The following is a 24,559-nucleotide window of genomic DNA, read 5'->3' on the forward strand; positions in this document are numbered from 1 at the left end:
TCATATTGTTAATTGACAATCTAATGGTAATTATTAAACTTATTTCTGGATTCATTTATAAATAATAATATATCTTTGTGATGATTTGTCTTTTGTCAAGAAAGTTTTTAAACTTTTTGGTTTGTAAATTCTTTTGGTTTGTAAACTCTTTGGAATATAGTGAGTACCGCAGAGTGTAGGGAGTGGTGGGCATGCCTCTGATGGAGACAGACGTATTTATGTGATTGACACTAACAATGTAATTTGGAATATTAAGTGGAAATTGTAAAAACGGTGTGGTATTTAATAATGTGACAAAGAATACAATTCAAGAAATATACAGGCAAATCTTAATCAGTTACTTAGTCATCAGGAACCCACAATGTTAAATCAAAATTTCAGACACAAGAATGTACCCCCCCCCTAGATATGAGACTCGGTGCCAACAATAAGAACAGAAAATGAAGATTAGGTTGTGTTTTTTTTTTTTTTTTTTTTTTTATCTTACACCTCTCGAAGCTTTTGAAGCTAATGAAGACACTAATAGTGATGTGTGGAAGGGTAAGATTACAACAGGACGAAAAATTACAGGTTCTGTTGCAATTACTGCTCACTAAACGCAAGAACAGTTGCAGATGCATATCCTATATTGATTGTAGTGGGAACACTGGACAAACTGCATCAATGCAAATACTTTTCCATAATGGATCTAAAAAAGTGGTACCACAGTTGGAAATGGTGCCAGAATTTCAGATACAGACTGCATTCATAGCCCAATTGAGGCATTAACAATATCGATCTATGCCATCTGGACTAAAGAATGTGGATTTCAGCAGTTATTAGATGGAGTGTTAAGAGTATTTAAACTGTCACTGTATGGTATACTTGGAGAACATTACTGTTTTTTTTTTTTTTTCTAAAGATCAGAAGGAGCATGCACCGCAACTGAAAGAAGTGTAAAAACAGTTGAATTTGACATGCTTAATAGTAAGTATTGAAAAATGTCACTTTGCATTGACAGAAGTAAACTATTTGAGCCATGTGATTAGCCAAGACAGCAGGAAGACTGATCCAAGATTTATACGTGGTGTCCATCATTTCTCATCACCACAGAGCATGAAACATCTTGAATAATTTTTAGGGTTATCCAATTGTTTTAAAAAATTTGTCAAACGATTTTCTGAAATTGCTAGACCATTAATGCCTTTATTAAGGATGGGTGTAAAATATCAATGGACAGCTGACTGTTAAGCCACTTTTGAGAAACTGAAAGAGGCACTAACAACTAGCCCTATATTAGTACTCCCAAATTACAAAAAAGTATTTGTTCTGTCCTGTGACACAAGCACCTATTCAATAGGAGCACTCTAATTCAGGATATGAATGGCAAAGAGCACCTGGTAGCACATGCATTCATACAGGTAAATAAAGCTGAACAAAATTACCCAACCACAGACAAGGAGTTGTTGAGTCTGATATAAGGTATTACTTAATGTTCTTGTTACTTGTAAGGCAGGACACTCTGAGCCCTAACAGATCATGTAGTGTTAAAGTGGCTGTCTGAACTGAAAGATCCTTCAAGCTGACTGACTTGATAGAAATTAAAACTGAGTGAATTTGATTATGAAGTACTGCACATATCAGGCAAGAAGCACGGCAGTGCAGATGGATTAAGCACAAAGACTGAGGTCATTTGAGCTCTTAGTCAAAACCTGGCAGAGTGGCACAAGATGCAAACTGCTGATGTGACTGTCAGTTAGTCAGAACAAAGCTGCTGTTCACTATTTGCAATGGGCTGCTACAAAGGACGATGAAATTTGGACCATGTGTCATGATACCTGCAGCCTGAAGCACAAAGTAGGAAAACAGCTCACAATCACATATTAGCAGGACATGGATGACAAAAAACAATGGATCATGTAACAATTGAACAATATAGATCAAGTCGCTTGGGCAAGGAACTTGCCACAAGTAGTAGTGGAAGTATTTATGTTAGATTCAGATTATGAGGTAGGTACATGGAAGTTCATGATGATGTGGCCAGAAACACGAACAGCTTCTGTTTTTGCATTATTAGTGCTAGTGATGGAAAAACACAATGAAAAAAGTTTCAAGAAAAAGGGAATTGGAAAGGAATCATATTGGTATAATGGAAAATGTTAGTGAAGTAGATAGTAAAGTGAATAAATTAAAGCTTGTGACTGTGATATCAAAGAAAATCAAGAACATAGAGTCAAATGTAGCTAAGATGGGACATGGAAATGTTAGCAACATTGTAAATATGCTGCCCATACATAATATTCAGAATATTAGATGTTTTAATAATGATGGAAAATGTCATCCTGCTGATTTTCTTGCATGTTGTAGACATCTATTTGTGGCTGGAATGACTGATTTACAAAAGATTAAGTTTATGAGAGGGGCATTAGAAGAGGAAGCTTTGTCATGAGCAAACCAAAATAGGAACTATTTTATGACTTATGAATTTGATAAGGGATTGTTAAATAAATACTGGGGAGAGCCAAACAATCAAGAATATATATATATATATTTTTTAATGGGATTGTATATAGACGAGGGAAGGGAAATATGAGAGATTTTTGTATGAGGGAAATAGAAAAATTTGCACATTTGGACAAGCCAAGAGGGGACTACCTGAAAATGTACACAGGGATCTCATAAATGCTCCAGGAGATGATGTACACTTATTCCTTGATTATCTTGTGGATAAGGATACTGCATTATCACTCAGAAACAGAAAAAATTTCCAAAATGACAGAAATCACGATGGAGAGACAAGAGGAATTACAGGGATGACAACATTTCTGTTGAGATTCCAGAAATGATGGTAGGAGAAATTCAGGCTCAAATGATAGAAGGGATTACAATAGGCCACAATGTGATCATCTTGAAGGGATAGCTGGGGGGTCAGACACATCTAACAACTGGGGAAACAATCAGGTATCCCACTGAGGTCCAAGTTGGGATAAAGACTGAAAATGCTTGGAAAAGGACCAAGAGAGAAAGGCTGGCTAAGGAACTTATGTGTAGGCAGTTTAATTCATTCCTTATGGAGAGGATTTTGAGTGAAGTTGAATTTGGGGAGAATTTTTTGAAAGAGCTGAGAAGAAAAGGAAGGGAGAGAGAAAATTCAAAGAAAAGAGTATCAGTGAAAATGTAAGTGATTTGTTTCAATGAGCCGAATCAAGTGATGGAATAAATGGTGAAGATTCAAATATTTATAACAATAGATATGCTAGTCCAGCAATTTTGAGGTATTATAGTGCTGTTTGTTCTGATACTGTAGATGACAAGTTGAGAGTGTGTGTATTAATACTACTGAGCAGCAGGAGAAAATTGTAAATGACGTAACTGGCAGTTGTCTTTCTATGCATGCAAATGTTATAAGAGTGGATCCTGTATGTGCTAATATTCCCTGTGCTGGTTCTATATGGGATATCAAATGATGTTGATGGTGACGTGAATTTTGAATCTTGTGTCAAGAAAATTGCTGATGTTGCATGTTCTATTGCTGATGTTGATGCTAGTGTAGAGGATGCAGTGAGTGGGGTAGTGGAGGCAGATCCACCTAATGATATTAATAGTGTAAGTGGTATTACTGGAGATCTTTGTGAGGGCATTATTGGGAGCAATGCCTCAGATGTCTTTGTTGTAACCAATAGTGCTGCAGAGGCAGATCCTGTGTGCAATGTAGATGTTATTGGCGTAAATAGTTCTTCATGCACAGAAGACAAAATTTATTGCAGAGAGGGGGCACTAGTAGATGTATCTAATAGAAATGTATAGGTAGCAATAAGTAAGGATATGAAAGAAAATTGTAAACAAAATGGAATTTCATCTTTTTGGGTACCAAAGTCAGAGCTAGATGCAATTAGTCAGCAATTTAGAGCAACAAGAAAAGACCAGGTCACCAGAAATACTAAAGCACAGTGGAGAAAAAAATTATCATGGGGAAAATGAAATAAATATGAAATTATTGGCAGCTACGGAGGAACTTTTTGATGAAACTGGTGTGGTAGACAGTGAATGTTGGAGGGTTTTAGACTGATGAACTTCTTGATTCAGGCAGTTACATTAGTGGGGTCTCTGAAATGTTTTATGAACATCTGAAATTCATTATACAAGTTATGGAATTGCCAGTCATTGGAATGTGGATTAGGGGTGCAACTAACATGTTAAGCAAACCTGTTAGTACCAAGGTAATGCTGTGTTTTAAGATAGGTGTTATTCAGTTTAGTCACAACTGTATGGTTATTCCTGATCTCTGTATGAATTGTACACTCCTGGAAATGGAAAAAAGAACACATTGACACCGGTGTGTCAGACCCACCATACCTGCTCCGGACACTGCGAGAGGGCTGTATAAGCAATGATCACACGCACGGCACAGCGGACACACCAGGAACCGCGGTGTTGGCCGTCGAATGGCGCTAGCTGCGCAGCATTTGTGCACCGCCGCCGTCAGTGTCAGCTGGTTTGCCGAGGCATACGGAGCTCCATCACAGTCTTTAACACTGGTAGCATGCCGCGACAGCGTGGACGTGAACCGTATGTGCAGTTGACGGACTTTGAGCGAGGGCGTATAGTGGGCATGCGGGAGGCCGGGTGGACGTACCGCCAAATTGCTCAACACATGAGGCGTGAGGTCTCCACAGTACATCGATGTTGTCACCAGTGGTCGCCGGAAGGTGCACGTGCCCGTCGACCTGGGACCGGACCGCAGCGACGCACGGATGCACGCCAAGATCGTAGGATCCTACGCAGTGCCGTAGGGGACCGCACCGCCACTTCCCAGCAAATTAGGGACACTGTTGCTCCTGGGGTATCGGCGAGGACCATTCGCAACCGTCTCCATGAAGCTGGGCTACGGTCCCGCACACCGTTAGGCCGTCTTCCGCTCACGCCCCAACATCGTGCAGCCCGCCTCCAGTGGTGTCGCGACAGGCGTGAATGGAGGGACGAATGGAGACGTGTCGTCTTCAGCGATGAGAGTCGCTTCTGCCTTGGTGCCAATGATGGTCGTATGCGTGTTTGGCGCCGTGCAGGTGAGCGCCACAATCAGGACTGCATACGACCGAGGCACACAGGGCCAACACCTGGCATCATGGTGTGGGGAGCGATCTCCTACACTGGCCGTACACCACTGGTGATCGTCGAGGGGACACTGAATAGTGCACGGTACATCCAAACCGTCATCGAACCCATCGTTCTACCATTCCTAGACCGGCAAGGGAACTTGCTGTTCCAACAGGACAATGCACGTCCGCATGTATCCCGTGCCACCCAACGTGCTCTAGAAGGTGTAAGTCAACTACCCTGGCCAGCAAGATCTCCGGATCTGTCCCCCATTGAGCATGTTTGGGACTGGATGAAGCGTCGTCTCACGCAGTCTGCACGTCCAGCACGAACGCTGGTCCAACTGAGGCGCCAGGCGGAAATGGCATGGCAAGCCGTTCCACAGGACTACATCCAGCATCTCTACCATCGTCTCCATGGGAGAATAGCAGCCTGCATTGCTGCGAAAGGTGGATATACACTGTACTAGTGCCGACATTGTGCATGCTCTGTTGCCTGTGTCTATGTGCCTGTGGTTCTGTCAGTGTGATCATGTGATGTATCTGACCCCAGGAATGTGTCAATAAAGTTTCCCCTTCCTGGGACAATGAATTCATGGTGTTCTTATTTCAATTTCCAGGAGTGTATTATTGGGGTAGATTGGGTGACCGATGTAGGAGCTGTTCTAGACTGTAAAAGAAACCAGTTAAAGATAGATGAAAGTGAGGCTACTTTAGTTATAGACAACAAGAAGTCATGACAGGGAAAATGATGATAGAATCATTCTAGTGGATCAAAGGACAAGAGAAAACAATGAACAGAGGAGGAGAGGGGGGGGGGGGGGGGGGGGACTGACCCACAGAGATCTGAAGACAAACATATAAGAAATTTAACACAAAATTAATAATATTGAAGGGATAAGTGAAGGACAAAGGAAGGCGATACATGATCTACTGTGTGAATGTAATGTATTTTCTGATGTGCTAGGAAGGGTGAAAGACTTTTAATGTGTTGTAAATGTTACACCACATGAACCATTCATGGAGAGACCGTAACATATAAGTGTTGCACTAAGGAAGGCAGTTGAAATTGAACTACAAAGAATGCTGCAGATAGGGATAATAGAGAGAAGCAATAGTCAATACAATAATCCAGTAGTTGTTGTCAAGAAGAGGGATAAATCAGTGAGGCTTGTGTTAGATGCTAGAAAGCTGAATATCATAATCTGCAGGGAAATAGATCATCCAGAAAATATGGATGATCTGCTCTATGAGTTCCACCATGCCGAAATAATGTCAGGTGTGGATCTGACATCTGGTTTCTGGCAAACCCCTTATCCAAGAAGAGTAGGCAGTCTACTGCTTTCGTATATGGTGACAGATGCTACCAATTCAATTTAAGGTAGTTCCTTTTGTCCGAATAATTCTGCGGCTATTTTTATAAGAGCATTAGATCATGTTTTATGTAGAGAGCTTTTGAGCAAACTGACAATCTATGTGGACAACATATTGATGGCATCTGTTGATTGAAAAGGTTGCTGCCATCTACTGAGGGTAGTGTTAGGTGCCCTTAGAAGGGATGGCATGAAGCTAAAACTAAGGAAGTGTGAGTTTGCCAGGAAGGAAATAGAATTCTGGGGACATGTTATCACACCCACAGAAAGATACCAAAGAAAGACAGGACAGAGGCTATAGCTAACTAAACAATTCCTAATAACAAGAAGCAATTAAAGCCCTTTTTAGGAATGTGTAATTTCTATCAAAAGTTTATTAGGAATCAGAGTCTAGTCACCAAATCTAACCAAGTTACTAAGGAAACATGCAACATAGATGTGGACTCAGGATTGTTTCAAAGATTTTTCAGGAGATAAAGAATAGTTCAAGTAACATTGGATTCCTATACCACCCAGATCCAACCCTGCCTTATTGTTTGCATGCTGACAGCAGTGATTGTAGTTTGGGAGTGGCACTGTCACAGAAAAAATGGTAGGTGGACACGAAGAACTCAGGAGTACAGCTTTTGCATCAAGAAATCTTTCCAAACATGAGCGGAATTACGGGATCACTGAAAAGGAGTTGTTAGCAGTTGTGGGGGGATTCACCAAGTTAAGAAATTATCCACTGGGTCATGAAGTGATTGTTCTCACTCATCATAAAGCGCTGAGCTATTTATGTGAATGTAAATTGTTGAACAGCAGACTAATGATGTGGGTTACATTCCTGCAGCGATTAAATACAGCATCCAGTACACAAAGGGAAATGAAAATGTTGTGGCTGATGCTTTTACAAGATTACCAGTGGGAACTGGGAATATGTTAAAAGAGGAAGAGGGTGGGAACAAAGAATTTAAAATGCTATGCATGAAGGGTTTACTGAGCAGGAGAAATATCAACGGAGTATGTAGGGACATGAGAAGATCACAGGACCAAGATCCAAAGCTACAACAGATAAAGAGGCACCGGGGAACTAGAGATGAGAAAAAATTGAATAAATATTAGAAAATACATAAGGGAATTTTGTTCGGAAGGGCAAACGAAAATAGTGATGAATGGAAGTTATGTTTTCCAGAGGACTATGTCAGTGATTTAGTTCAGCATGTGCATCTGAGCTGTGGACACTATGGATCTCAAAAATGCACTGAAATAAACAGAAAATGTTGTGTTCAATAAGGGACAAACCAGTCTGCCACCCTACTCCAGGCTGCTCGGCGGAACGCGTCAGAGCTTTTAGCAACTCACTGCAACATCCAGTCTTTACCTGCGCATTACGAAGAACTTAGCCTCCTCTTCAACCAACTAAACTACCACGTAATCCTCTTATCCGAAACGTGGTTGAAACCACACATAACCTCTGCATCTTTTCATCTCCCAGGGTACACATTTCTTAGGGCAGACAGATCAAAAAAGCGAGGTGGCGGGGTCGGCGCGTATATACGAACAGATCTCAAAGCGAAAGTCTTATGTACGTCAAATCCTGCTGAAGAAAAAGAGGCTGAATTCATGTTCATTGAAATAAATATACAAAGTCGGAAATTCTTGACTGGCGTCGTGTACAAGCCGCCAAAAATAAGCTCAATGAGTTCCTTCCAGTCGGAATTACATTCTCTTCAGTGTCAATACGAACATGTCATCGTAATGGGTGACTTGAACATAGACCTGCTAAGAGACACTCCCTCCGCAATAAACCTAAGAAGACTGTTTAGTTGCAATAGCATGAACATTCTTCCATTACAACCTACACACCATACGGCGCACAGTCATACTCTTATAGACGTAATCGCAACGAAACAGACTGACAAAGTAAGAGATGTTGGTCAAACATCGGCCCCTGGCCTCTCAGCACATGATGTAATATTCCTGGCCTACTCTGTGCAGCCCCCAAGGATCAAATCGCGTTACATAACTTGTAGGAACATGAAACGTATTGACCTTGACGCTCTAACAGCCGATTGCTCAGAAATCTCATGGCATCAAATAATCAGAAAACCCACAATCGACGGCAAAATTAATGAACTTGGTGATAAACTCACTGCCCTCTATGACAAACATGCACCTGTGCGCACAATCCGTGTAAGAAAATCTCCTGCTCCATGGCTGACAGCTGAATTACGTCAAATGATGACTAATAGGGATGCTGCCCACAGGCGTTTCAAGGCAGATCCGAAACCCGAGCGTTTCGAAGAATACAGAAAGCTACGGAACAGAATGAAACAATGCATTCGCAATGCTAAAATCAGGCACGCTCGCTCCCTTATATGCAGCGATCTGACGCCCACGACTCTATGGAAGAATCTCCGTAGCTTGGGGGTCAGAAAGGCAAAATCAGAAACTACTTTTCATGTGTCAGCTAATGAATTAAATGAATTCTTCTCTGCACCTCTGAATACCAGCACAGCTGATAATTACCGTCCACAAGAATCCCCAAACAGGATAACTAACAACGATACCTTCCATCTAAAACATGTAACAACAAATACGGCAAGAAAAGCAATAATGAGAATCTCTTCTGATGCAATAGGCAACGACAGTATCGGTATAACCATGATTAAGAATGTTGCCTATATCTTAGTACCTGTCTTAACTGACATATTTAATTTTTCCCTCGTGAACGGAATATATCCCACTGCATGGAAAAGAAGCCTAATTCAACCCATCCCTAAGATCGAAAACCCGCAACTGCCTAGTGATTACCGACCAATTAGCATACTGCCTGCTGTTTCCAAAGCACTTGAATATATTGATCATGACCTAATCACTGAACACTTGCATGAATTCAGCCTATATGACAAATCCGGTTTCCGTAAACATCACAGCACAAACACTGCTCTAATTAAAGTAACTGATGACCTGAAATACTCCATCGACAATCGAAAGGCAACAACATTGACGCTACTGGACTTCAGCAAAGTTTTGACACTGTTAACTTTGACATATTGCTCAGAAAAATGCAACAGCTTAATTTCTCTGATAGTGCAATGAGATGGTTTGAAAGCTACTTAAAAGACAGACAGCAATGTGTTGTCTGTGTAAATGAAAAATCTTCCTGGAAACATGTTTCCTCGGGAGTGCCACAAGGATCAGTCTTAGGACCACTTTTGTTTTCTTTATATGTCAACGATATTTCGTCGGTTCTGTCCTCCTGTAAATATCATTTCTATGCCGACGACCTCCAGCTCTACCTAAGCGTCAGACCTGAAGATGTAAACACTGCAATCGCTCAGATGAATGATGATCTGTCTTCAGTAGTGAGATGGGCGAAAAACCTGGGGCTTAAACTAAATGCAAAAAAGACGCAAGTAATCTTAATAGCCCATCAGAAATTAATAAGTTCAGATTTCCGCAAACGGCTACCTCCTATTCTGCTCGACGGTACTCCAATACCATATCAGAAAACAGTGAAGAACTTGGGTGTAACTTTGGATGAGCATCTCAACTGGGCGGAGAATACAGTCGCAGTGTGCCGAAAGACGTCTGCTTGTCTCTATGCTCTCAAAAAGTTTCGGAACATATTTCCACAGGACTTGAAACGCCAGCTCGTGCAAGCACTCGTTCTACCGAACCTCCACTATTGTGATGTGATTCAACAAGGCATGAGTAGTGAAAACAAAAGACGGCTAGAGCTAACCATGAATGCCTGTGTGCGTTACACCTGCAACATTCGCCGATATGATCATGTTAGTGCTTCATACTCCGAGCTAGGGTGGCTGCGGCCGGACAAATTGCGTGACTACCACACACTATGTCTACTCCACCGACTCCTCATCGCGCAAGCACCCCAGTACCTTGCTTCAGAGATTAAAAGCCTGTCATGTCATCATAATCGAAACACGAGGTCACCCTTATTTGGTATCCTAACTGTGCCCACTCACAAAACAAAAACTTTTGCAAACTCCTTCTCAGTTGCCGCTGTCCGCCTCTGGAACAAACTGCCCCTTACCTTGCGCAAAATTCGATCTCCTGCTGCTTTTAAGAAGAAGTTGAAGCATTTCCTACTATCATCCTCACAAAGTTCTCCACAAAATTAATGTACAAGGACAATCCCCTCATCTGTCAAATAGCAAAGCTAGCGTCTCCTATCTTGCTCCTGAGATGCCTTCCTCTTCATCTTTCTCTATTAGCCACGCAATCTTCTTTTCCTTTATATTTCCTTAATTATGTTTCATCATGTCTTTATTCTTCTCCTCCCTTCACCATGAGTCTCCTTCATAGTCCCTGCTGCCGGCACTCCTATCTAAAATCTGTCTCTTCAATAATGTCTAATTATAACAGTACTTGTGACCTAAGAATATAAACTCTATATGTATGTATTTTTCCAGGTGTACCTTTCAAATTGTTTATTTCACTTTTTGTACTAGATGTAGTTTAACATGCCTACTAAAACATATGAATGTAAAATAAGTAGAATGCCTGGTTAGATGTAAGAGAGGGCCTGATGGCCCTAATCTTGCCAGGTTAAATAAATCAATAAATAAATAAAATAAATATGGGTACAGAAACAACTTGAGAGCTGTGACACCTGTCAGAGGGTTAAGCCAAGCCAGATGCGCAGTCAGGGACACATGCAGCTTATAATACCAGAGGTCGGAGATCTAGTATCCCTAGATCTTTTGGCCATTGCCACATGGAAGAGGTGGATGCAAATACATTTTTGTAATAGTGTATGTATTCTGTAAATATTCAAGTTGTGTGCAATCAAATGGACAACCAGTAAGAGTCTGATTTCCATGTTGTAATCTTACCCTCCCTCACATCACTTAGTTGATTGTCACTCTTCAAAATAAAATCTTTTAATAAGCTTTGGAGCAAATAAGATTTTCAATAAATGTTTTACTTATCTTCTTTTCTCTTAGTTGGCTCCAGTACTTCATGTCTAGGGACTGATTCTTGAGGCTGAAATTTTTGATAATATTGATTCTCAAGGTTCCAACTGGCATAATAACCACTGAAGAATTGCCTGTTTTTATCTTGATTTTTATTTTTTAACATTTTTCTATATCACACTGTCTTTACAATTTCCACTTCAGTATCAAAAATTACATTGTTATTGCCAAACATAAAAACATGTCCGATCACATCAGAAGCATGCCCACTACTACTTCATTCAGCGGTACTAGCAATATTCCAAAGAGTTTACAAATGATGTTGACAAATGACTTTCTATTATTATTTTATAAATGAATCCAGAAATAAATTAAATAATTAGCATCAGATTGTACAATTAATAATAGGAATTTTAAGTGTGGCAGATATTTTGTAATTTCAAATGTTTCTTAAAGAAGAGTAATGTTAACTGTTCATAAAGAGTTAGTACGTATCAATCATAACAAAGAAAATAAAGTGATTTATTTTTATACATTTTAGCCTGAAATATAACACATCATGCACAAAATCATATGAAATTCTTTTAGTTAAACAGCTGAGATAATATTAACCTGTTAAAAAGGTAGAAAGTACTTTTGGTATCGATAACTTCTGTTGAAGAAACGTAATGTTAGAGGAGAGTGTCCCTTTACAAAGTTCACACAAGAGTATTTTTTATTATTATTAGTGTACCAAAAGCTATTTTAAGTGTCAATAGATCCCAGTTTACTAGTAATGATTGGATTAAGTTTATAGACACTACGGGGATAAAGCATATAGGACTTTCAGTGTATCATCCCTCGAGCAATCTGGCAGAACGATATATGCGAGAACTGGGATGGCTCTGCAGGACATACTGTAGCAATAAACATAGCTCTTGGGTGCAATGTCTAAAAGATTTTGAAACTGAAATGAACTGTATGAAGCATAGCTCAACAGGGTTTCCACCATGGGAGGTGGAGTTCAACACAAAGCCACCAAATCTGATCTCAGAACACGTCAATTACCCTCCGCCAAATGAGATGAGAAGAGAAGAGTTGGAAACTTTTGTAAATGAGAACATAGAGAGAAGAGCAACACAGAGAAAGCAAAGACATGGCAGAAAGAAGAGAGTGACAGAGATAAGAGTCGGGATCTGGTGTTGGTGAGGACAAAGGAGACGTCAAATGAGCACATCAAGGAGATAAAGAAATTTTTTGAATTGTATTATGGGCCTTTTGAGGTGATGGCAATTCCACATCCAAATGCGTACTGTTTGGTTGGGCCACAGACAAATAAAATATTGGGCTGACAAAAATAAATAAGATAAAGTTGTACAAGGAAGGAGGATCATGATGGAATATGTTGGAGTGAGTGAGACTGAAGAAGAGTGGTGTGTGTGTGTGTGTGTGTGTGTGTGTGTGTGTGTGTGTGTGTGTGTGTGTGTGTGTTAAATAAGCTTTGTTTTGTTTTCTTTGATGACTTATCACAGTAACATTTCAGTGAATGTTATATTCATCAGAATATCTGAGCTTGTTTCACATTTGGGAATCTAAGTATGTGTATGAAGGAAGATGGGTGGGACACAGACAAACTAATACTGCTCTCTCTCTCTCTCTCTCTCTCTCTCTCTCTCTCTTTTCTTGTGGATGCACTGGTTGATACTTGAACTGTCAGTGAAATGGACTCTGGATTCATTGGACATACTGACTCAACTGTTGCAAGAGACAAGACTGATGAAACCTAATGTATCAATGAGTGTTGAAAGTTTGTGCTGTGGATAATGGAGGTGAAAGCAGAGTACACAATATAGTGCAAAATATGCTTCAGAACTCACCTATGAAATTGACACGTCACACACTGTTGTCGGAGAAATTCTGTGTGGCATAAGAGTAAATTAATTTTAAAGCATTTCATTGTATATTTGAAAATCTTAAGCCTTTTAAATACAAATTTTTATGTTTGTATTTAACATGGAATGGAAAATAATTTGAAGCATCCTCCACATTTCTGGAATATACATAATATTACATGTATTTTTTGCAAATACTAGAATTCTATTTGTCACTTGTAGCCTTATGTATTGTTTACTATTTATTTATTTTATGCTGGAATGCCCACTGGGAACATATGTTTTCATTTGACGGGATAGTTTCGAAATATAAGTAAATCTAACCACTAACAGATTTTGTTTTTCATTTGCGATTTGGCCAAAATCTCTAGGGGGTGATTATAACATTACAATAACATCGATGGTCAGTGGCAGGCATCATAGAAGCTCTTTGAAATAATGCAAAGACACTATTTCCACATGTTGGTTATTTTCACAGAAAATCAGTATGCCTACATAAGGCATCCATGTGCCATATGTATTACAAGAACTTTCTGTAGAATTAAAAAACAATAATTATATTTGCTCAAGAACAGTGACATTTAGCCATAGAAAATAGTTTTAGAAAGCCAGAATGTTGGAAAGTTGTAAAATCTTTGTTATTTTGGACGGACTACTTTCGGTGTTGCAATGTGGCGGAAGCAGTGCAAGTGGTGAGGGACCCAGACACATGTTGCTTGGGGTCTTTACCATTGGGGCAGCGCTGGAGTGCAGACATGCCCACTTAGCTGGAATAAAGTAATATGTTTTAAAACAGTGATTTCTTTATTCAACCCAGCCAGCTGCATTAAATGAACAAATATCATGCAACACTATTATTGGCAAGATGCTAAGCGAAATCGTCTCTAGAGAGAGCCAATAAGTTAACAGAAAACAACAACGAGATTTTTCGCAGTGAGCAGGGCAATTTAGCATTACAGTAAGCAGGTACAAACCCAGATGCTGGATTATTTCAAAGAGGAGAGTAATGAACTGCCTAGTGTTAATGAAATAGGAAAAGAGATGCCATCATCCTGATGGCACAGCACTATGGAGTAGGAAGGCTCATTCAGAGCATAAGAGCACTCACTCATTCAGTATGCTGATGCTGCAAAATATATCCACCACCACTTCTGAAAGCCAAAGTTGGGAAATCTTACAGCAGAGTCAGGGCATACAGAAAAGTTGATTCAATGAGAAAATCAGGCTGTATAATGTCACTGTTCCTTAATGGTAGTAGCTGAGCACGCTAACAGGTTTTAGGGCCAAAGCACTGTCAAAGGAAAACACTAGCAAGCCTGGCTCACAAAGACTACTCAATTTAGACTCTCTGTCTTAATTGTTCTGTCAATATCCAATCCACATGTGTCTGCGATGACGAACGACACAGCCCGCACCAGCCACTAACTTCAAGAGGTAGACGACTTGCAGTACAAGATGATGCGGCCAGCCACCTACTTTAGACTTTGACTCCAAAAGCTGCAGGCATCCATCCGAACAGAAGATTGCATGCAGACTGTTTGGTGATTTCGCGCCACAGGTCACCTGCTGGGTGACTTACTGCTGGTGGGTGACTACTTCCCTGTGGTCATCGGGAGAGGAGGGGGAGGGGGTGGGCAACAGCCTCCATTCCAGTGGCAACCTTATTTCTGTATCTAACATGAATGAAGACTATTACATTCAGGGATGTTATATTAGCAGCCCACAATACGTTTCCAGTCACTAACACCACTTTCAACACACGATCAGGAGAAGGAGGTGGTTCCTCATCCTGACCTACAAACGGACAATTCCTCTGCCACTGTTGGAGCCAGCTACCAGACCCAATAGAATTATAATTTATTTTACTTGGGCTCTTGAACAAGGTGCACCAGTTACAAAGTGAATGTTGCATGCTGATACATTTTTTGTGATGTCACTCCTCACATAACCAGACTGTATCTGCTAGACAGTGCATAAACAATAAGAGGAATAAGAATTCCATTCTTTCTTTAGCATAAATAAGATTATTTCCCCACCACAATGTCTAAGAGCTTACCACACAGCATGATCCACAGAATTTCATGTATTCATTGTGATTTTGGGAATATCAAATCACCACAATGGAATTTTAATTAATAAATGTGGCCAATTTTTCTAGATATGCATGAAATAAAGAGCGACACACCTTTTCATTAAAATATATTTTATTTTATTCAGTCTGATGAGGCAGAAGTACCTGATACACTGTGAATGTTGCTTCCATCTGCACTTTGCAGCAAAGCCTTTTTCTGAGAAATTAAGTAGTTTATTATTTCAGCCTGGCAGTCCAAGGCAACATCATCTGGCATTTTTCTGAGATACGCTACTACTGTTTTCCCAAATGCATCCAGTTCGTCCTGCTTCAGTTCTTCCACTTTTTCAGTTATTTCTCTTAATACCGCAACAGCTTCTGTAACAGCTTCCACTTTCTGATTGCTCTTGGGTCTTTTCTCTGGTTCTTTGCTGTGGAAAGGATACTTTCTTTTTATGCAGCTCTGAGGTTCCTGTTGTGGCTGTTCTGTCATGGGTGACCCTGGTGAATGAACAGAAATATTGTCTTCTTTTATATCAATTGATCCCTCATATTCCTGAAATCAAAAGGAATTCAAAATAATACAACACACAGAGAAATCAAATCATTTTTGAAATAATGTGATAATGAACATCTTGCTACAGCCATGTCATCACAACAAGAGAGCAGGACGATGCTGAGTACATGCTTCAAAAGTTAAAAGAGGAGTCTGAAAGATGAGGTCTTGCAATCAGCATGACAAAAATCAAATACCTGAAGGTTGGCAACAATACTATAGAGGATCTGGATGTTGGAGACAGTAAAATCAGGAGATGTAAGTCCTTTAAGTATCTGAGAGTTACAATGACATCAACTGGAAACAGTGAAGATGATGTATAAAATAGTGCGGGGCAGGTGGGCCATATGACAACTGGACTCAGTCCTTTGTAATAACAAAGTAACAAAAAGGACCAAACATGTGATGTATCATTCACTTGTTGAAAACACTGCTATATATGGAGCAGAAATGGGGATAGTAAAAAAGCGTGAGAGCAACAACATAAGAGAGGCTAGGGGCATCAATAAATCAATAATAGACAAAACAGAGATGAAACATCTAAAATGGTATGGACATCTGGAAAGTAAGGACAATAGCCAATAGCCAAGAGAAGTGCAGCATTTGAACAGAGGAGAAAGAGGAAAGTGTGAGAGGCTTAGGACGTGCTGGAGTCAAGAGGTCTGGGATGTAATGGCTGCCAGAGGACTACAAGAAGGAGACTGGCAGGATACAAAGAAATGTAAAACAGGAAGCAATTAGTGGTGCCAGCTGTAGAGTAGTTGCAAAATGATGATGATGATGAACCTCTTGTATTTAAGTTTTGATATAATAGCGACAATAAAATAAAATCTACATTATATTTAACACATGTAAAATGGTGTATACGAAGACACAAACTATGTCACAGGCAAAAAAGTAAATAATCAAATTCAGTTACCTACTTTTAAGACAGTTATAATAAGTTATGAAATACTATTGAAGCTTTTTGCTGTAACAGAAGTCATAATGCCAATTAATTCTAAGAAATGTTCCTGCTGTAATACGTTAATGTACACGTCTGCTGAAATATGTTATTTCGTAAGCTTTTTTTTCTTTCTTTTTTCTGGCAGGCCAAGTAACTGTTCCTCCTCGAGCAATCCATATGGCAGGAAACCTTTGGTTCAGAATACGACGTGCACACGAGGCATTATGTGCTGGACATCCATCGTGTTGATACAACATAAGCATTCTGGTTCTTAGCGGCACTTCATCCAGAAGAGGAGGAAGAATTCATCTGAGGAAGTTGGCGTACACTGTGCTGTTTAGACTTCATTGATGAAATAAGGGCCAATAATTGTAGTACCAAGGATTCCACACCAAATGTTAACTCTCTATTGACACTGATGTTCCACGTGTCTAAGCTATCGTGGGTTGTCGCTGGACCAATAATGCATGTTCTTTGTATTTACTTGTCCTTAGTTTGAGAAGGAACATTCATTGGTAAATAGAACATTGAATAAAAAGTTCGGGTTGGCGAGGATTTGCTCCTGTGTCCACTGACAGAACTGTACACAATTCTGGAAATCATTCCCATGCAATTCTTGATGTAGTTGCGCATGGTAAGAATGGAACCAGTGACATGTAAGAATATGATGTACACTGGTTTTAGGAATGCCAATTTCATGTTCAAGCTGTCGTGTCCTCACAAGTGGATTCATAGTAACAGAAGTGAGAACAGTAACTTTGGCATCTTCGTCTGTGCGAGTGCTATGATGATTGCATTATCGTGGGTTGAAACTTCCCGCTTCCTGAAGCGTTGCCACAAGACGAGAAAACGTCCATCAGGAAGGTCGGTTATTGTCAGGATCTCTCTTTCTGTACAGTTCCGCTGCCTGTATAGCATTTTGCGTACCTTCAACAACAACAATAAAAGAAACATTATGTCGATGCAGTTTGTAGGAAGGACAGCCTTTACTGTATGCCTAATCTACACAACAGTATTTAAAAGGTCTTAAGTGCTGTACTAAGTGTACCCGTACATAAGAAAAAAGTATTGCAATTACCGTTCTGCTAACTTACATTCCCCATAGATGAGTAGCATTTCTACCTTTTCTTCATTGGTGTACATTCTACTCACACAACTCTTCAACTAACTATGGTTAACGGAATGACAGGTGTGCATTCTAGGTATGTTTACATTTGTCCTCTGTCAACTTCAGCACATGGATGTGTTCCATTACACCAAGTACCTGCACTAAGTGCTGTGAGCATCAATGTTAATTTTGTTTTATGTAATTAATAACATTGTGTTTCAGTAAATGGTACACTGTGATACATTTTTGATTAAGTCTTTAGGAGAGGAAATGAATTACTGAATAAAAAATACAGGGTGCCATTTAAAAAAGTCATACTGCTGTTCATATCTTTGTAAGAAACAAAGCTATAATGAAGGCAATCATGCTGATTGATGTTCCCCTGACGGCTAAAGAACATTTCCTTGAAACATTTTGTAATTTGCATCTGGACAAACAATTATTTAGGGTGGTCAAGATAAATGGGACACCTTGTATAGAAATGGAAAACCAAGTTTCATTCCCCCACAAGAACTGCAAGGAAACCTCCATAAGGTGAGCTTCACAAAAGAGCATATTAAAATCCTGGCATGACACAGCCACATAACTAGACAAAATCATGGATAAAATACCAGTAAAGACGAAAGTTTAAAAGGGGACAGATGGATGACAACTTATAAATAACGAGTGACTGAGCCACTCTGTGATACATTAAGATCTCCCAGCCAATATATTGAGAAGAATTCCAGACATCATACAAAATTTAAAACATGAACTACACTTGTCATTTAAAATAGAGGGCAGGTTCTGTGGGAGACTCAGATCAACCATCAGGTCATCATATAAAACACACTCCTTTAAAATATGTCATACTGACAGCTGTGTCCCATATCTGTGGCACACTAACAAGCCATGTATCAATGGATAATGTCCCACTCTAAGCCACTTAAGGGCTACTCTTTCAGACTGTCATGGGTGAAAGCAGATAACCACAATTGCACTGAAGGTTTTGTGGAACATAGTTTATTATTCGTCACATCCAACCACTGAGCCTTCCACCAACACATAGCCCTCCTGGTCACAAATGAAGTGACAGCCTGTAGGAAGACTTGACAGTGAGCAATAGGAGGAAGGGAGCAAGCCTCCTTGGCAACTGCATCAGCAAGTTTGTTTTCCTGTATCCCTATGTGCCTTGGAACCCAGCATAAAATGATTTCCTTGTCTTGCCTTCACAAGGGAAGGAAAGCATCCTGCACTTCTTGCACAGTCAGATCTGCTGGGTAGATCTGACCAACAGTGAGAAGGGCACTTTGAGAACCTGAGCAAATGAGGTATTTCTTGCCACGGCACTGTCATCTGATCCACTGCCCTCAGCACAGCAAACAATTCTGTGTAATAAACTGAAAACTGCTCTGGGAGTCCTGATCCGAGGATAATATCAGGGAACATGACAGAACAACTGAAAAAAATCTCCCTGCTTAGAACCTTCCATGTAAACTGTAATAAAATCTGGGTGGTGACATAAAACCTCATCACATTTAATTGTAAAAATATAGTCTGGGGTACAATGCTTCCTGTAAGCAGTCAGTTCTAATAGTAATTTATGCATTACTAATAGCCAGGAGGATGCCCCATTCCACCCCTGGCTTTGGACCTTAATACCCCCTACCCATAACAATTCAAGGCTCTGGCTTACATGGATCCCAAATGGCCTCATTGCCTGTGGCTGATGACTGAACACCCGTTCCAGTTGCACTTGCATAATGTAGCTGGATGTGGGTGATGTAGGAATGGAGAAAGCCCTATAAGCTTGGCACACCACATGAAGAAGACATTGAGTCTTGCCAGCCTCCGCACACAGGCTAGCAACAGGACTTGGGCAATAGACCCATGTTGACAGCCTAATACCCTTATGGTGAACTGCATCCAGCATTTTGAGGTATGAAGGCCTTGCCAATCCATAAACTTGGAATCTTTATTCAAGCCTGGTCGCACGAAGGCATTATAAAGTTGGAGCAGATGTGCTCTCTCAGTGTCCCAAGACCTATGACTGATGCATAAAGGATGTTTAAGGCCTTGAGGAATCTCTCTTTCAGTTCTTTAAGGTGTGAGAGTCATGTTAGCTTCTCATCAAAAGTAAGGCCCAGATATTTCACATTTCCTTAAAAATGAACAAGGTACCCCCCCCCCAGTTTTAAAAAGGGTGAATTAAAAAGAGAGCGGGAGTGATTAAAATCAACACAAACAGTTTTCTCTAAAGACAATTTAAAACCTGAGGTGTAAGACCACTCCTCCAACTGCCTGATTATCAGTTGCAATTGCTGAGCAGCCATTACAAGGTTTGAGGATGCAGAGGATGCACAGAAGATGGAGAAGTCGTCCTCAAACATGGAACACAGTATGGGGCATCACACTGTGGACATAATACCGTTTATTGCAATGGCGAATACTGTGACACTGAAAACACTCCCTTGATGGGCACCATTCTCATGTTTAAAATGGTCAGACAGAACATTCCCCATCTTGTATCTAAAACACCTGTCCAAGAGGAAGGACCAAATGAGGATGGGCAGATGTCCACCAAGAGCTGAGGCAAAATATTGTGCATCTGGGTAGTATCATAGGGCTTTTCCAAAAGAAAGAAAACACTGATAAGGTGTTGCTTACAAAGGAAAGCTTGTTGAATTGAAGCTCTGAGCAGTGTCAGATTATTTAGTGTGGATTGATACCTCCTGGACCCATACTGGGAGCAACTTAGTAGGGACCTGGTTTTGGGAACCTATATTTGATGTCAGTTGACCATACACTGCAGTGTCTTTCCTATGCAGCTTCTCAGGCTAATGTTACAATATATAGTGAGGTTTGTCTGGTCCTTCCCTGGTTTTAAAACTGAAATTAAAATAGATCCTTACCATGAGTTGGGAAAGTCTCCCATCATCCACATTTCATTGAAGAGATGGAGGAGGACCTCCTCCAACTGTAGGTCCAACAGCTTCAACACGCTGTATTTTATAAGGTCTTTTCTTCACATCATATCACAACCTACTGACAATGCAGAATCCTACTGTCATGGAAAGAAAGGCTGGTTGTATTCCTCCTTGTTGGTGGAAAAGAAATCAAAATTGGTCTTCACATGTGTCTCACGATATTTATGGAAAGCTGGAGCCTGGCTAGACTTGATCCTAAGGGACTTACACAATTTAGAAATTGTCTGAGGTATGTCCCTCAGCAATGTTAGGAGACACCCCTGTATTTGTACAGCTGCTATAAGTGGCTTTGAGTAGCATGTTGAGATTCTCCTGATGGCGTCCCATATTTTACTTGTGGGTGTGGACCTATTCATGGAGTTCAGGAACTCTTGTTTACTCTCCTGAATTATTCTCCTCACCTTCACATGTAACATTTGAAAGGTTGTAAGATTCACACCTATAGGCCATCAACTGAATCTGCACATAGCCGCCCTCCTGTCCCTGCATGCAGAATGACACTTGTCATTCCACCAAGGGCCAGGTGACTTCCTAGGTATTCCCGTTCACTTTGACATGGATGCACCAGCAGCATGGGGGGTCACGGCTGTAATGTGAACCACCCAGTCCTGGATGCCGTCACACTGCTCAAAAACAGCTCACTGCCTGTGGAGCATCTAGTTAGCCATTTTGAAGAACCATCTCAAAGGCTTCATGTTTCACGATCTGCTCCATATGGCAGTTTGGATAGGGTAGTGGTTACTACCGCTCCCCATTGAGCAGTATCTGCAAGGGCAGGTGAGCAGAAGGAAAGGTCTATGGCTGTAGATGAACCTGTAGTAGTACTAAAATGTGTAGTTTGACACAAATTCATCAGTATGATATCAGTAGGGCATATCAGATTCTCAAGTATTCGCTTGAGGAAAGTGGTGTTAGAACCCCACAGCACACTGAAGTCCTCTAAAAGGAGAAAGGGACAGGGTAGTTCATCAAGAAGATGTGACAGGACCACACTGCCAATGGGCTCAAGGGGCAGTAGGTACACACAGTACACTGTGACAGCAATATGGGCCACTATTTGAACAGCAACTGCTTGTAGCATTGTGGTTAAAAACACAAGTGAGGAATGAAAAGTGTCCTTGACAAACACTGATACCCCACCTTTGACCATGTCACCAGTATGGTCGCTTTTTCTATAGAGGTGATAGCCTCCATGTACAGGTCCATCAGCCTGTTTAAAATGAGTCTCCTGAAGACAGAGGCAAAAGCGTCTGTCCTGTACAAGGAGTCTCAATTCCTGCAGATGAGTTCTCTATCAATTTATGTTCCACTGGAGTATGGAGGGGAATTTCCTCAGTTTGGTCTTGATTTACCCCGTCCTTACACAGGGATTGTGAGGCACTTGTAGAACGAGGGGGAGGGGGGGGGGGCATCAAAATCCATGATATCATCATCATTCAAATGTGCGAATTGATGTCTGATGGCACCTGGGAAAGCTTTTGACCCGAATGCTGAGACCCTATCCCTGCTCCCTTTCCCAGCAAGTATGAGGATGAAAGTGAGTGATGAGAGCTGTCTTCTTTGAGGAAAGTGGGCACTGAGAGGCACTCTGCTTTTGGGGTGCCTTTGTGATGGTCACTGTGAAAGCATTGCAGGTCACTTCTGTCATAGCTGCCTGGATCGTTATATCTTTACTAAATTTGCTTTAGTATGTATAGGTGCAAACATAGGTGCTGATGGTGGATAGCGGTATGGTGGACATAATTTGTGTCAATGTGTCATCATTGGGAATAGATTTCTGCACCATGGAAGCATATGAAGTGGCAAAGATAGGGGGCTTTGTCGCCTTATATTAATTTTCAAAGGGGATCCGCTTGGTCACTTTTATTTCCTGAATTCTATGTACCTCAAAAGAAATGGTGCAGTCTCAGCTCCAGACTGGGTGGCTTCCAGAGCAGTTAATGCAGACTGCTGGAGATGGACAGTCAGTCCCAGCTTCATGGGCTGCCTTTACACACTTCTCACAGGTCACTTTGCCTCTGCAACCTAGCATTGTATGGCCAAAATGCTGGCATCTCTAACATCACATAGGGTTAGTTACACAGGCCTAGCCCTTAGTCGGAGGATACTTGTCATGATGTGTTCAGGAAGTGTTGGAGACTTTAAGGTTACAATGAAGGTTGCGGTCTTCTCAATTTCTCCATTATTACTATGTGTCCTTTACTAGATATCTGCTGTCCCCAATGATGTTTGTTCTTGTTTCAGTTTGGCAATGTCTATGTCCATAATATCACAGCATGTGACCACATCCTTCCTGGAGCTAAGGGAGTTACGCAACTCAACAAGTATGCATAATCACCCAATTTTCATTACTTTCTAAATAATTTCACATGCTTTGCATGTTAGTCTCAACCAGTACAGAACCGTTTTGCAACTGCTTGATAGACTTAAAGATACCAGCAAGCCCCTCTAAGCCTTTATGTAGATAGAAGTGGGACACTTTTTAAAACATTCTGGTTTATGACTCCTTGAAACCTCATTACTAAAGACAAATTGATCGTCAGGACAACTAACCTCCCTAATTCGTTTGGATGAGTGGGTGAGTACTCCCAGGCAGTATACCTGTCATGCTCGAAGAAGGAGAAGATTTTGAGGGTTCCAGCTTGGTCCCACGAGCAGCTAGGGAAACAAGGGTCCACTCAGACATAGCCCCTCATGCCTGAGTAAGCCATATACAACTGAGGTGCGGCAGATACCCCAGAGGTTGCATGATATGACTGTTCCACCTCAACAGCCATGTATCTCATCACTGAACAGCACATCTAGAGATTGAGGTTTTTTTTTTACAGGGTTTTTTACCATCCTCGTGATCAAGCCAAGATTGTCATTCCCTGACACACACAATATTCCACTGCTGTGTCACAGGGTGGTCACTGAAACATGCCCAGAGTTTATCTTGACTGGAGATTGGCAGCACTTATGTCACCAGCTAAGGAAACCCAGGGCACCTAGCCTGTACCCAGCTAACACATGTTGAGCCCCTGATGGTGGATGTTAGGAGAGGTAGTGTTTCATAGCAACAAGTGTATGGGCATGAGGGATGTTGGTTTATAGGGAGGTGGTATCAACAGTGACGAGTAGGGATCCAGGGGGTAAAAGGTTGGGGATGATGGAAAGCCAGTGAAGGAAGTGGTTAGTATCTTTGATGTGGAAGGCTAGGTTTCAGGCAATTTGTTGGAGATGTTGGCCAACAAGGGCGGGAATACTTTCAGTTGGAGCAGTGGGGCATATAGGATTGTTGGGTTTGTGGTTTTTAGGGAGCATTAGAAGGTGGGTGTGTGGTGTGTTGTTGGGGCGAGGAAGGAGATGGACTCAGTTAAGAGGTTCTAGGAAGGACCTATGAATTTCAGTAGGGATTGGAGATTATGTTGGACTACCAGGATGGGATCACCCTGGCAGAGCAGGTGGAGAAGTCAGATATTTGGTGGATATTTGCAATTCATCACAACAATGATGGAGTCTTTGTCTGCAGGGAGAATAATTAAGTCTGGATCTTTTTTCAGGTTGTGTATGGTTGTCTTTTCTTCTGCCAAAAGGTTGGTATTCTTAGGAACAGACCTTCCAGGAATTCCTTACTCCAACTTGGCCTCACCATTCTTCCCCAAGTTATGAACTTCACAATGTAACCA

The 24,559-nt window shown here is 40.9% G+C and overlaps 1 protein-coding gene across 2 annotated transcripts in view; it reads right to left on the bottom strand.

Moving 5' to 3' along the window:
* The window catches only part of LOC124805164, a 61,664-nt gene that overhangs the window by 16,033 nt on the left and 21,072 nt on the right, over positions 1–24,559 (bottom strand). For both annotated transcript variants that reach the window (XR_007017399.1, XM_047265646.1), the window contains exon 2: positions 15,481–15,871. Coding sequence is in view for 1 of the 2 variants with exons in the window: in XM_047265646.1 (XP_047121602.1) it covers positions 15,481–15,871 (391 nt within the window). In the remaining variant the exon portion in view is untranslated. The remainder of the gene's footprint in view (positions 1–15,480; positions 15,872–24,559) is intronic.

Source organism: Schistocerca piceifrons, chromosome 7, assembly GCF_021461385.2.
Source record: "Schistocerca piceifrons isolate TAMUIC-IGC-003096 chromosome 7, iqSchPice1.1, whole genome shotgun sequence".
NCBI lineage: Eukaryota > Metazoa > Arthropoda > Insecta > Orthoptera > Acrididae > Schistocerca > Schistocerca piceifrons.